This window comes from Lycorma delicatula, chromosome 5 (genome assembly GCF_047948215.1).
Source record: "Lycorma delicatula isolate Av1 chromosome 5, ASM4794821v1, whole genome shotgun sequence".
NCBI lineage: Eukaryota > Metazoa > Arthropoda > Insecta > Hemiptera > Fulgoridae > Lycorma > Lycorma delicatula.
The window spans coordinates 81,472,844-81,485,913 of NC_134459.1; the positions used below are offsets into that span (position 1 = coordinate 81,472,844).

A 13,070-nucleotide genomic window follows, 5' to 3' on the forward strand; every position below is an offset into this window, starting at 1 on the left:
GCTGTCTTTATTGTTGATGTAGTAGTTAGTAGTTCTGGACATAGTACTTTGTAAAAGTTAATAGAATTCATCTTTAATGACTTTTCCCTTTGTCAACATTGTGGCATAGCAGTTCACAAAAGTTATGCTATTACAGTTGATTGTCATTGCAATTGTCAGTGAGTCCAAACATTACATTTGTAGTTTTCAATTAAATCTTTCCAAATTATTTATGAATCACAAACTCTGTTCCAAATGGTTAGTTTTGTGTTTGCTTTGTCCATAATATATATATATATATATATTTATACATATACATCATCAGTATCCTAAGTCTGGTTATCAAATTTCTTGGTTAGCTATGTTTTTCATGTTCATTTTGTATGAATGACAATTATATCATTATTATATTGTATTATTATTATAGGGATGTTAATTCACCAGTATTTTTGTTGATCCTTGTCTGAATAGTGTCTGCCTTACCTGCCCCAAAATTCATAAGTGATTGTCTTCATTTTATAATTAAATTTTCTTTGGCCAATTCTAAGTTAGTATTGCTGAATCTATAATAGAGTGAGTTTAATGTATATGGGTTGTAGCTTACTAGACTACCCGTTTCTGACCAGAAAAACCTGGTAATTTTTTATTAGCTGTTAGGGAACCAACTTCCACCTGAAAGGCCACAGCTGCTGATTTTAGTTCCGCAGGGTATTTTAAGAATATTTTCCCAGTACTCTGAAAGTCTGAAAAGAGTCTTCTTTATTTATCATCTAGGAAGGCACCTGATGAGAGGTTAGCAGGTGTTTATTTTTTCTTATTCGCAATGTGAATACTAAATTTAAAAACTGAAATGAATGTAGTTTTCCCTCTTTATTTTCTTCATGATACAAATTATAAATTTATCTCTTGTGAAATAAGTAAGGTCTTTGATGCATTAATTTATTGATAGCAATAAATGCATTCTTAACAGATAATTGTTTCTTTACTTTATTCTATTATCCACCTGATTAATGAATTTTTGTTATACTTTTATTTTAACAAAACTGTTTTTTTTTTTACCTATTTTCTTGTATTGATACATACATAACACACACAGTCATATATATGCACATATATACGTATTAATAAATTTAACCTAACTTATAATGGAAAATTATATAAGAATCTATTATTAAAATGTGAGATAAAAATTAAATATGATTCTGTGTTTGCTAGTAATTATTTAAGTTTTTTTTTTGTTAACAGAAGAGATTTATTGGTGATGAGTGCTTCCTTGATATTTATTCTGAGCTCTTCCCATCAGATTATGAGAGTGTAGGAAAATATTTTCTTACCAGAGAAGGTGATTTACATTAATACAGAACATTCCCCACTTTTTCAGCTGAAAGTTAAATTCAGTTTTGAAACTCTTTATTGCTTATTTGTTTTTTAATGCATGATTATTTGGAACTTTAGAAAGAGCAGCAGCCATTTTTGGATACAATTTCACAATAATATAGTTGACATGAGTGGACACACTTTACACTGAGCAGTTTTACTGTTGATACCAGCATTCCTTTAATTATTGAAGAGAGGTAGTGTGTTTTTAATTTTTGAGTGTGAGATAAATGTATTCTGGTAAATGAAATTTTAACTTAGGTGCTATATGCATCAGAAGACCAACTAGCATTTTAGTTAATAGTTTTATAAGAACTTAATGAATTCCATATCAGGTTTAGCATATAAGATCTTAAGTGGAATCTCACACACGTAATTTAAATGTATGTTTTTTTAAAGTAAGAATAGAAAAACACTGTTGTATTATTGTAACAATAATAATGTCCATTTTAATGTTTTTATTTTTTTCAGTAAATTTGTTTCAGATTGATAACTGTGATAGAAAGGTTATTACTACATTGTTATTGTTTTAGTAAAAACTTACAGCAAACACATGTAGGAATTATTATTGGCTAGAACTTACAGATAACATGCAGACAAAATAAAAAAATAAAAAAACCATATCTAGCAGTAGAAAATACATAAATAGAATTTATACAAAATTAGAAACTATTTAGGAAAGAAGGCTACAATCAAAACCGCTTACAAAATACACATGATCATAGTGTAAAACACTTATAAAATATTTACTGAAAAAACACAACTCTTGTGTAAAAGCGCTAAACTGCAATGGTTGCACCAAATATGAAATGAGGAAGGCTAACTGCACGTTCAACACATATTCAAAAAAATAAAAAAATGATTCAGGCCTTGTATACAATAACAAAATCAGTATTTGCTGATCATTTTATAGAAACAGAAAATTCATACAAAGATATGAGACCGCATATGTAAATTTTAAATGTACTCACAAATTAAAACTCATTGAGTAATATGAAATTTACAAGTGACTAAATTTTGATATAAAAATGTATTAAATGAACAAAGATAAAAGCTGAAATATATTGTTTGACTTCAAATTATAAGAGTTTCCTAACTGACTGATATAAAACACTAAAATGTGCACAATTAGCAACAACATTGCCTACAGTAATGGAAGAGCTAAATAAAAGCTCTGAAAAGATGTTCTGGATGCACTTTTCTATAATATAAAAGACTCGCTAATCGTTGATTAGTGAGTCTTTTTCAAAGGAAAACTTACATATTTTCAATATGAAAGTTAGAATAAAATTCAAAGGAAGATGGTGTTTTGTATCATGCAAGAAAGAGGAATTAGAGAATTAAACATAATAAAGAAATGAAAAAAAAATATATTTTTCCAGATATTGTAGTAATGGTTAAAAGTTGATGGATATTGTCATTTAGGTTAATTGAAGATATCACTAAATGACAAAGAAACAAATAGAAGGATTAAAATTAGAATAACTGATCAAATTTGGAAAGAAGTTCAGTAAAATTTGAACAGAGGATATAATGCCATAATTTAGAAAAATGGTATAATTTAATCAACAAGGATAAATTCTTTAGGTGTTTGAATGGCTTTGGAGTAAGTACAGATAACAATCTGATAATACCATTTAGGCTACATGTACTTTGTTGTTTTTACAGTAATAAGAAGGATTTTTGTGGATATTATTTTAGATAAAAATGCATACACTATTTTTAAAGAATTCAGAAATCCAATCTTTTATTAATTTCCCTAATTAATTTCTTCCTAAGGTGGAAATTTTTCTTTCTTTTTCAAAGCACTCATATTCCTGTTTATTGTTACAGCTTCTCAAAACTGTACAGTAATAATTATTGTTATTATTATTCCCTTGTATGCTCATATTTATGGGAGATCCACAGGATGTTTATTATACTACACCTCCTGGAGTTGAATGGTAGGTACAAATTTCTACTGAAATTTGTATTTATACCTATGTTAGTATTATAAGCATATATACATTTGTTATTTATTATATGTGCATGAAGCTTTAATAATTTAGACGCAGCACATTTATGTATCATATGATATATAAATAGTTACTGTAGATATAACTATAACAAGTTTAACTAAAATCATTAACCAGGTTAACGATAACAGTTAGAGTATACTTACAAAAATATACTATGTATTAAGGTTCAGAAATATCTATGTTTGCTAACCTTTTTTGATAACCTTATGATAAGTTTTATCATGTATTACAATTCTATATCATTAGGGTTAATAAAATTAGATTTCTTTACTTGTTTATAAATAAATAATATTATATTGTGTGCCTAAATTTAACAGTATGTTATTAGAGGACAAAATTGATTAATTAAGGAGATTTATTTTAAAATTTCTTTAAATGTTTTACTTTTAATTTCCAGTTTCAGTATTTAAATAAAAAAAAGAAAACTTGAATGCTACAAAAAATGTTTTTGTCAACTATCTTGGTATTTGTTTTATGCCATACTTTATTTTCAAGTAAGTTGTATAAATATTTAATTTCTCTATATTTTTCATTTTTTTTACTGTTTTTATAAATATATGTATTTTATATAACTGATCTTTTCACAGCAGAACAAAAAAATTAATGTGCATGATTGTAGTTCTGATCCATCTTCATTTACTAAATTATGATGAATTCATTCAATAAGTAAGACAAAATAGTAAACTAATAATATGAGCTGCTGTATATAAAAAAAGAAACCAGTTTTTATTTGTTAAAGAACAACATTTATAGAGAACAACATTAATGAAATACTTTATTGTGTATGCAAACTGTGTTAAAGGAATTCCAATTATATGACTGAGTAAGAAAAATTTATAAAGTCAGACTGGCAGACATAATTAAAAAATGATAAAATTAATGAATAAGTAACATAATTAAGATTACTAAGACTACTAAGGACTCATTTATGAAAATGGTCTGAAAAATAAAATAATTTAGAAATAAAGGTATGCTCACTATATACTCTACCTAACCCTAGAGAGATGATATTTTCACTTTAAGTCATAACAGTGGGTAAAAATGACTCTGGCATAGTAGTATAGCAATAGGGTTTAACCTGATTACTGATTTAAACAAAAAGTTCATAATCCATTTGGAATAGAAATTAAAATTTATAATAAATTACCAAATGGTATTTTTTGGTTTGTCTGGCATTTCTCCTGCCACCACCCCATTCGGTTGCCCTAAAACACAAGAAAGAATGTCTGTGCCACAAACACTACTGAGCCTCAGAACAGTTTTGTGACCAAGATACGAACTAGCTCCTAGAGCTAACCTAACAGCATGAGTGGAATAAGCATAGTGCAGCACACCACTCACTTGCATATCCACAGCAATTCACTGCCATGGCTAGGTCACTCAATACCAGCAAGTACCTGTCCACCATATTAAAGTGTTTGCAGCTTTAATTGGCTTGTGGCGAGCCATATCTCTGGGGTAGCGGCCTGCAGTAGCATGGTGGGAGTCTTTTCCCGTAGGCAAACTACTGATGCTGGTTGAACAAAGCAACCACATCAAGAAACTACCACATGGTTCAATAATGCGGCTCTTGTTATATTTACTTGTCGCTTGTGAGTGGCCAATTTTTCCCTTAACCTCTAAGTTCCAGGGCGGCCTAAGTTCTGGCCTCTATAAGAGCTAGGCAGTCGAACATCATGTGTTCGTCCGACTGGAACTCCCTGCAGACGCACAGTTCATCAGCTGCCAGGTGGAACCAAAACAAATAATGGATCAAATTTACATAGTTGGAGAGTACTTGGGACCCCTTTGCCCTTAAAAACGAAGCAGAAGCGTACCATTTCCCCAAGTCCTGAATAAATCTATACAAGGACCTTCTTTCAGTCGTGTTGTGCCAATCTTTCTGCCATGCCTCCATTATTAAGCCTTCTCCATAGGCAGAAGATGGGCAACTGTTTAAAATTTAGAACTGGTGCTCTGTGATCACCGTTCCGCTCCGTTACAGGCTCGGCTTGAAACTGTATCCCAAATACCTTGGCCACCCTGCCTCTTCGCAATCACCACATGGCCGCCTGAACTTTCACAACTAAATCGATTGGGAGAGCCTTTCCCAATACGGCGGTAGCTTAGTAAGAGGTTGTTTAAAAACACCAGTGCATACAATTAAGGCTCTGCGCTGGGCACTCCTTACATTTTGATCAAGTGCTCAATTCATATCCAACCTATGAGCCCAAACGGGCGCCGCGTAAGAGAACATGCTTTCGAAGACATCTCGGTAAACCATGTACATTTGATGGTCAGACAACCCATAGTCCTTCTGAGCAATCCTCCTAAGTTTGTGCATCACTGAGACGTCGTCCGCCGTTACTTGCCTAATGTGTTTGCTAAACAGCAACTTCTCATCAAACAAAACACCTAGTTACTTATGAACTCTCATTCGGCTAATTACACAGCCTTTATATTTAATGTGGGGGTTTCGACTGTACAATAATTTGTCTGCACTTTTGAAAAGCATAAACTTCGTCTTGGGTACAGAAATCTTTAAATTTTGAATGTCCATCCAGCCCTTCGCGGTCGACAACGCCGCTTGCGCTCGATCTTCCAGCTGCGGTCGTGAATTACCAGGAACTAAAAGGAGACAGCCATCGGCAAAAGCCTGGGCCGTGACGCCTTCTTGGAATGTCAATCCCAGAAATTATTCAAATACCAGGTTCCATAGCAGGGGATCGAGACGAAACCCTGCGGAATTTTCCGCATTTTGGTGACGGACTTTTCCGCATCTTTAAACAGAGCCGTACGATTAGACAAATAGTCACGTACTACGGCTTGCAGGGCTACGGGAACATTACAGCGTTCCAACTCATAGAGGACTCCAACACAAGGAAGGAAATGCTGCCTCTACGTCTATAAAAATTACCAAAACATATTTACAGTCGGCGCTTTCCACCTCGGCAAGAGCATTTAAGATGCAAGCCTCAGTGCTAGCCCTTTCGTGAATCCATACTGGCCTCGATTTAGAAAACAGTTCACCTCAATGCTTTCCCAGAGTCGTTCCACAACCAGCCTTTCAAGCAACTTGCCGATTACCGACAAAAGGCTGATGGGCCGATAACTGCCGACCTCACTAGGATTCTTTCCTGGTTTTAAGAGCACCCTCACCAAAGCTACTTTCCAACAAGTCGAGAAGCAGCCCCAGCTAAGGCTTCCCGTGAACATCCTGCCAAGCGGCTTTCTTATGACAGGCAGCAGATGGTAGAATATATTCGGGTCAAGTTGGTCAATCCCCGGTGCCTTTTTCTGTGCCATTTGAGGAACCACTTGGTCTATATCTACGGGATCCACAGCCCGTACGCCGGGGAAGGGCGTAGTCCCCCCCTCCCTAACGTCGACCTCTACTTCACCCTCCAGAGCATCTGGAAACAGAGTATCCAGGAACGCCTGGTAAGTCGCCACAGATGTTAAAGTGTGGTCACGACCACCAACCCGCATCAAACACTGGACAACAAGTGCAATGGCTTTGGCCAGTAACATGATTTTGCGAGCTGCCAGGGGCTGCGCTGCAACTCGCTCATGGAGTCTTGCCATAATTTGAGTCTGGCTTCCTTGATGGCATGAACATACTCATTACGGGCGCGCCGGTAGATCCGGAGACGCTCAGCGCGCACGTCATCAACGATAATCCCCGTTAGGGGGGACGCTGGTATCTTCTCCTAAGCGGACCTAACTCTTGCGCGGAGCACGCTAAGGTCGGAGGACCATGACTTTTTCCCGGGTTTCCGCCTGCGTGTAACAGACGGCTCCTTGGAAGCGGAGGTCATGACGGCTCCAGGCACTCCCCGATCAGCGGACTGGCCACTGCCTATGGGTCCGTCCATTGGCCGAGGCCGCCGTAGGACCCTACTGCAGCCAGTCTTGATGGCCTAGCCGAATTGTTCAGCCATCAATTACACCCTATGCTCCATGCGCTACTCTAACCCTTGCAAGGCAGCTGTGCATTCGCACCGCAGCCTGTTCTGATCCCAGGCTCCTTAAGTTATAGCGTCCCGAATCTGGAGCTGTTAGACGGCCTCCGTAAACGATCTCATCGGATATAAGCCTGTGATCGCTCACACTGGCCTCGGGTCAGACACTCCCAACTACTTGTACTTCGCAGCAAGTCGCCCGTCACCAAAGTGACGTCGATGTAACTTTCCCCCAGTTCGGAAGAGAAAGTTGGCGGTTGTTCTGTATCATTAATCAAGTAGAGGTTCCTGGCTTCCACAAACTGTTCGAGACCAGCCCCTCTCGGGTCAGTGGGTGGTAAACTCCAGGCGGGAGACTTGGTATTAGCGTCCAGAGCTACCAGCACTCTGTTGCCCGGGAGACCGTCTAGAATCCTGCCCCACTTTGCCAGCAAGTCATCGATACTCCTTCTAAGCTGGAAGTAACCCGACACTAGTACGACATCGACCTCGTGACTCGCACGACGGTGAATTGCTCATTCGACCATTGGGGCATCCAAAAGGCACCCAATGAATCTGAGCCACGGAGACCACGGAGAGCGGCCGTCCCCCCACAATAATGAATAACATCCACCAACCTTGTAGAAGACGACCACCCCACTCCCGACCGCGTATGGCTCCTGTATCAAGAGGACCTCGAGGTTGTACGCCTCAAGGAGCCTTATGGCTTCACTGGTGGCCGCTCGGGCATGATGCAGATTCAACTGCCCCACGCACAAGCGTTCAACATGGTGGAGTCTGTCCTTAAAGGCTTCCCCCAATTCTGGCGTCACCATAAACTGTGTTTTGTACAGCTCTCGCCCGTGTAATATCACACGCCCTGCACTGCCTACCCCCGACCCGGTGTCCAGCATCAATGCCTTTCACCAAGGTACAGGCGGCGCACTTAGCAGGCAATTGGCTGCCTTGTGCCCTGGAAGAGGCACAGATGTGTTACCACACATCTCCGACTGCGCCCTGCAGCGGAGAGACGGGTGACCAAAGCTTTGACACTTGTAGCATCGGGCGACCTCTATATGGTCGATGACCCTATATGAGGTCCACCCGAAAAACAAACGTCCGCTGGCCACCAAGAGCTGCCGGATCTTTGGCGAGGTCTCTAACACCCAGTGACTATTTCGGGCTTCCTTCCTCCCCAGCTCCCTTACCACCTTGGTTTATCGAAGGAAATTCTTGACGGACATGTCCAATGTGGGATTTTGCCCAGTCCTGAGGATTTCGGACTCATCCACCCTTGTCGCCCTTGGCATACTGTATACCAATATCTGCGGCCTCCGCTCGGTCAACTGAGCCTTCAGCCCGTTCCTTGTCAGAACGTCGGTCTCCAGCAGCTGCTTCGCCTGTCGCTCATTTATGACTTCCAAGTCCCAAGATACCGTGGTCCCTAGTTTTAGTGACCCGGGAGACTTGGATTTTTTCCCTCCGCGGGTCCAGAACCTTCTTCAGGGTTAGCTCCGTCGTTAACGACGAAGCCTTCGGACCAGGTTTTAGCGGAACCACCTTAACGGTAGCCCGCTTAATTTTAGCCGCCGGCGCCTGAACTGACAGCGGTGGACTAATCCGCTTAGGCACAGACGCGGCAGCCACTGCGGCGAAGGAGACAGCCTTTTTAACCTTCTCCTCCACCCGTTTTATAGACTTGTGGAGTCTATAAAACGAGCTTCACCCGTCACCGGCTTGAAGCCCCTGACTCTCTCCATAATCTGGTCCACCTTGCCGAACAGTCGTGAAACAACCGAGTCCAAGGCAAGGTTGGCACCTTTGAGTCCCTCACATTTTAATGCCAGACCCGAGACCAACAATTCACATTGATTCAAATACGAGTCGACAAGCTACCGAATCTCCAAGGACATTCTCGACTCCTTTTTTGAGGAGATTTTGGTCCACTCCGACAGATCTCCTCGATCTGCCCTAAACCTTCGGAACCGGAGTTCATTTGCTTCTCAGCAGGCTTTTCTCCCAAGATCTCCCGCCTAGGGCCGATCACTGCACCGCGATCCTCCACTTCCCTTGACTTCGTGGGGAGCCGCCCTTCGGGCTTGTTCACCCTTCCTTGCCGCGCACTCTTTGTGCGGTTCCGGTCGCAGCCTTCCCCGCACAACTCATGACAGAGGTTTCGGCCGGATTTTTTGTACAATCCGCTTCACGAGGGCACAGCACTTTCTCTGTGGAAACCTCCAAGACCTCCTTTGTGGAGGACTGGGGCTTCTGCGGAGACCTGCCGATTGACCTTTTCGGCTGGAAGGGGTTAACTGCCACCAAGTCCTTGGCAAAACCAACCAAGTCCTCCAAGCAATCTTCCCTGGATTGCTCCATTGCAGCTTAAGCAAATAACACCGACTGGGATGCCAGGCACTACGTCCACAGCCTGAAAGAAACTAACACCTAACTCAAGGCAAGGTGAGAGTTTAACAGTTTCTTTTCTGAGCAAGGCTGCCTGTTCTTATGTAACCCCACTCGAAACATCAAAAGCTAAAAGCTCCTAAGTCAGAAAACCAGTGAGGTCTGAGTGAAATCGCTTCCAGAATCTGCCAGAGGATCCAGAAGTTTACTGGCCTCATGAACTATGAATTGGAAACACTGACACACAAAGAAAATGTCCTTATTTATACCAAATGATTAAAAGGATTATACCAAATGTTATAAAAAGTGTAATTGTATACTGTTTAGGTAGATCTTAAAGAATTTCTTACTAGTAAATATAGCTAAAATATTAGTGAATATTTTGAGCAGCAGAAGGTGTGTAGTAATGTAATTTGTAGAAGACATATGAATGTAATCTCTGAAAACATTTTTAAGAAAGATAATTAATTTATAAAAACTGTACAAAGTGTGCTTACTTAAAGATTTTAGTATTAATTAAAATTATTTGTGTTTTCTGCCTGGGTATGAAATGTTAATAATAACTATGCTAATATAGAATTCATTTATTGTTATATGTACATATAAATACATAACTATTATATATAAGTGTTTTATAATTGTAAATTACAATCAACCTTTCTGTATATTTGTTTATAGTTTAGTGTAGTATTAACATATTCTTTTATAGTTTAATGTATGATTTAAGAATATTGTTTGTTTAGTTAACACAATTATATAATTTAGGAATAAGATTTCCTTATTTGAATACAGTTGTAAATGTGATGCATTTTTCTGTCTCATTAAAATAAAATCTTCTTCATGTAATAAAACAAGCGTGTCAATAAATGTAAATGATATCTACAAAAAATATATGCACCTCTCCTTAGATACTAAGCATAGTTTTATTGTAAGCAGTAAAACTATGCTTAGTATCTAAGGACTTTTTAAAAGTCAGTAAATTTTGGTGAATAACTCTTGTCACATATAAATCCTTCTTTTTCATTCATAATGAATTTTAGTATAGTTTGAAATTTTTTTATGTAGCAACATCACTTCTGTTGGTGTTTGTGTTGGAGTGATTATTTGATTGATCAAATCAAATGATCATTATTATTAATTTGTTGACAATAATAAATGAACCAACAATACTGTGTTAATGGAACAAACCCAGCAATTGAGAGACACCTGTCAGTTCTTAAATCATCTTTAAATCCACTGGGTTGTTCTGGTGGTGAACTCGTCATCGCAAATCAGCTGATTTTGAAGTCGAGGGTTCTAAGGTTCAACTCCTAGTAAAGGCAGTTACTTTTATACAAATTTGAATACTACTAGATCGCGGATACCGATGTTCTTTGGTGGTTGGGTTTCAAATAACTACACGTCTCAGAAATGGTCGACCTGAGACAACAGACTATACTTCATTTACATTCATACATACCATCTGCATTCATCCTCTGAAGGTAATACCTTACTGTGGTTCTAGAGGCTAAACAGAAAAAAGAGAAAAATCATCTTTAAAGATATCTTTGATTTTTTCTTAAGTAACCAATAGTTGTATTTTCAAATAAACTAAATACAAGTAATTAACAAATTATTTTAATTATAATTAAAAAAAATTGTGACTGACTTATTATGATTTAAAGATTGAAGGGTAAATTACACAGGAATTAAGGAAAATTCACAATTATGACTTCTCTTATTTATTGTATTCATTTATAAATGGGATGCATTTATATTTATATTTGTGAAAATTAAATTTGTATCTTGGTCAGATGTGTTTAATATGAGATTTTATATTTAATTTATCATTTTGTCCAATGTCTGTAAAAGAGTTGTCCAATGTCTGTAGAGTTATCGCTCCGCCAAAGAGCGATGTGGAGACTGTACTATACTATACTATACTATACTATACTATACTATACTATACTATACTATACTATACTATAGTAGACTGTAGTATAGACTATAGTATATAGTATTATATAGTATATACTTCTTTATTTTTAATTAAAGAATTTAATTTAAAATTGATTTTTATTTGAATGTAAAATAGTTTTTGTAAAGATAATCATCTAAAATAAATTATTTAATTAAATGCATCAATTAGATATTGATGCATTTAATTTTTGGGTTCAATTTAATTTCATTTTTAATTAAATTAAATAGGATTTTATTTAAAATAATTTAATGCATTAAAATAAATTTAAAAGTTTAAAAAACCTAAGGAAGATAATTATATTAGAATAAGTATATCTAAAAATACATAATTATTAAAAAAAAAACCTCATGGTTTAACTTTTATTTTAAGTTTCAGTTTAATAAGACAATTATATATGCTTATTTAAATAATTATGTTTGGATTCTTAAAAACAAATTGATTATTATAATAGCTGCATCTTTTAAATTTAAATCAATTACATATTAAATTTTTCTAAGTTTATTTTCATCTATTTTGAACCCAAAATTGGGTTAAAGAACCCAATTTAATACAAAAAACAAGGGTTCAAAATAAATGAAAATAAACTTAGAAAAATTTAGGGCTAGTTTTACATTCTGTTTTTGATGCTTTAAATTGTTAGCTTTTATGTTTATTTTCATCTATTTTGAACCCTTGTTTTTTTTTGTATTAAATTGGGTTAAAGTTAGGGGTAGCTTTATATTCTGTTTTTGATGCTTTAAATTGTTAGCTTTTAAGTTTATTTCATCTATTTTGAACCCTTGTTTTTTTGTATTAAATTGGGTTAAAGTTAGGGGTAGCTTTATATTCTGTTTTTGATGCTTTAAATTGTTAGCTTTTAGGTTTATTTCATCTATTTTGAACCCTTGTTTTTTTGTATTAAATTGGGTTAAAGTTAGGGGTAGCTTTATATTCTGGTTTTGATGCTTTAAATTGTTAGCTTTTAAGTTTATTTTCATCTATTTTGAACCCTTGTTTTTTTTGTATTAAATTGGGTTAAAATTAGGGGTAGCTTTATATTCTGTTTTTGATGCTTTAAATTGTTAGCTTTTAAGTTTATTTTCATCTATTTTGAACCCTTGTTTTTTTGTATTAAATTAGGTTAAAGTTAGGAGTAGCTTTATATTCTGGTTTTGATGCTTTAAATTGTTAGCTTTTAGGTTTATTTCATCTATTTTGAACCCTTGTTTTTTTGTATTAAATTGGGTTAAAGTTAGGGGTAGCTTTATATTCTAGTTTTGATGCTTTAAATTGTTAGCTTTTAAGTTTATTTTCATCTATTTTGAACCCTTGTTTTTTTGTATTAAATTAGGTTAAAGTTAGGAGTAGCTTTGTATTCTGTTTTTGATGCTTTAAATTGTTAGCTTTTAGGTTTATTTTCATCTATTTTGAACC

General features: G+C 36.2%; 1 protein-coding gene across 2 annotated transcripts in view; it reads left to right on the forward strand.

The window, feature by feature from the left end:
- The window catches only part of LOC142325128 (endoribonuclease Arlr-like), a 68,380-nt gene that overhangs the window by 34,295 nt on the left and 21,015 nt on the right, over positions 1-13,070 (forward strand). The window contains exon 1 of one of the 2 annotated variants that reach the window (XM_075366491.1): positions 3,651-3,868. The exons of the other annotated variant lie outside the window; for it this stretch is intronic. Coding sequence (XP_075222606.1) covers positions 3,805-3,868 — 64 coding nt within the window. The 5' untranslated portion in view covers positions 3,651-3,804. Of the gene's footprint in view, positions 1-3,650; positions 3,869-13,070 lie in introns of those variants that run through there. 2 annotated transcript variants of the gene reach the window in all.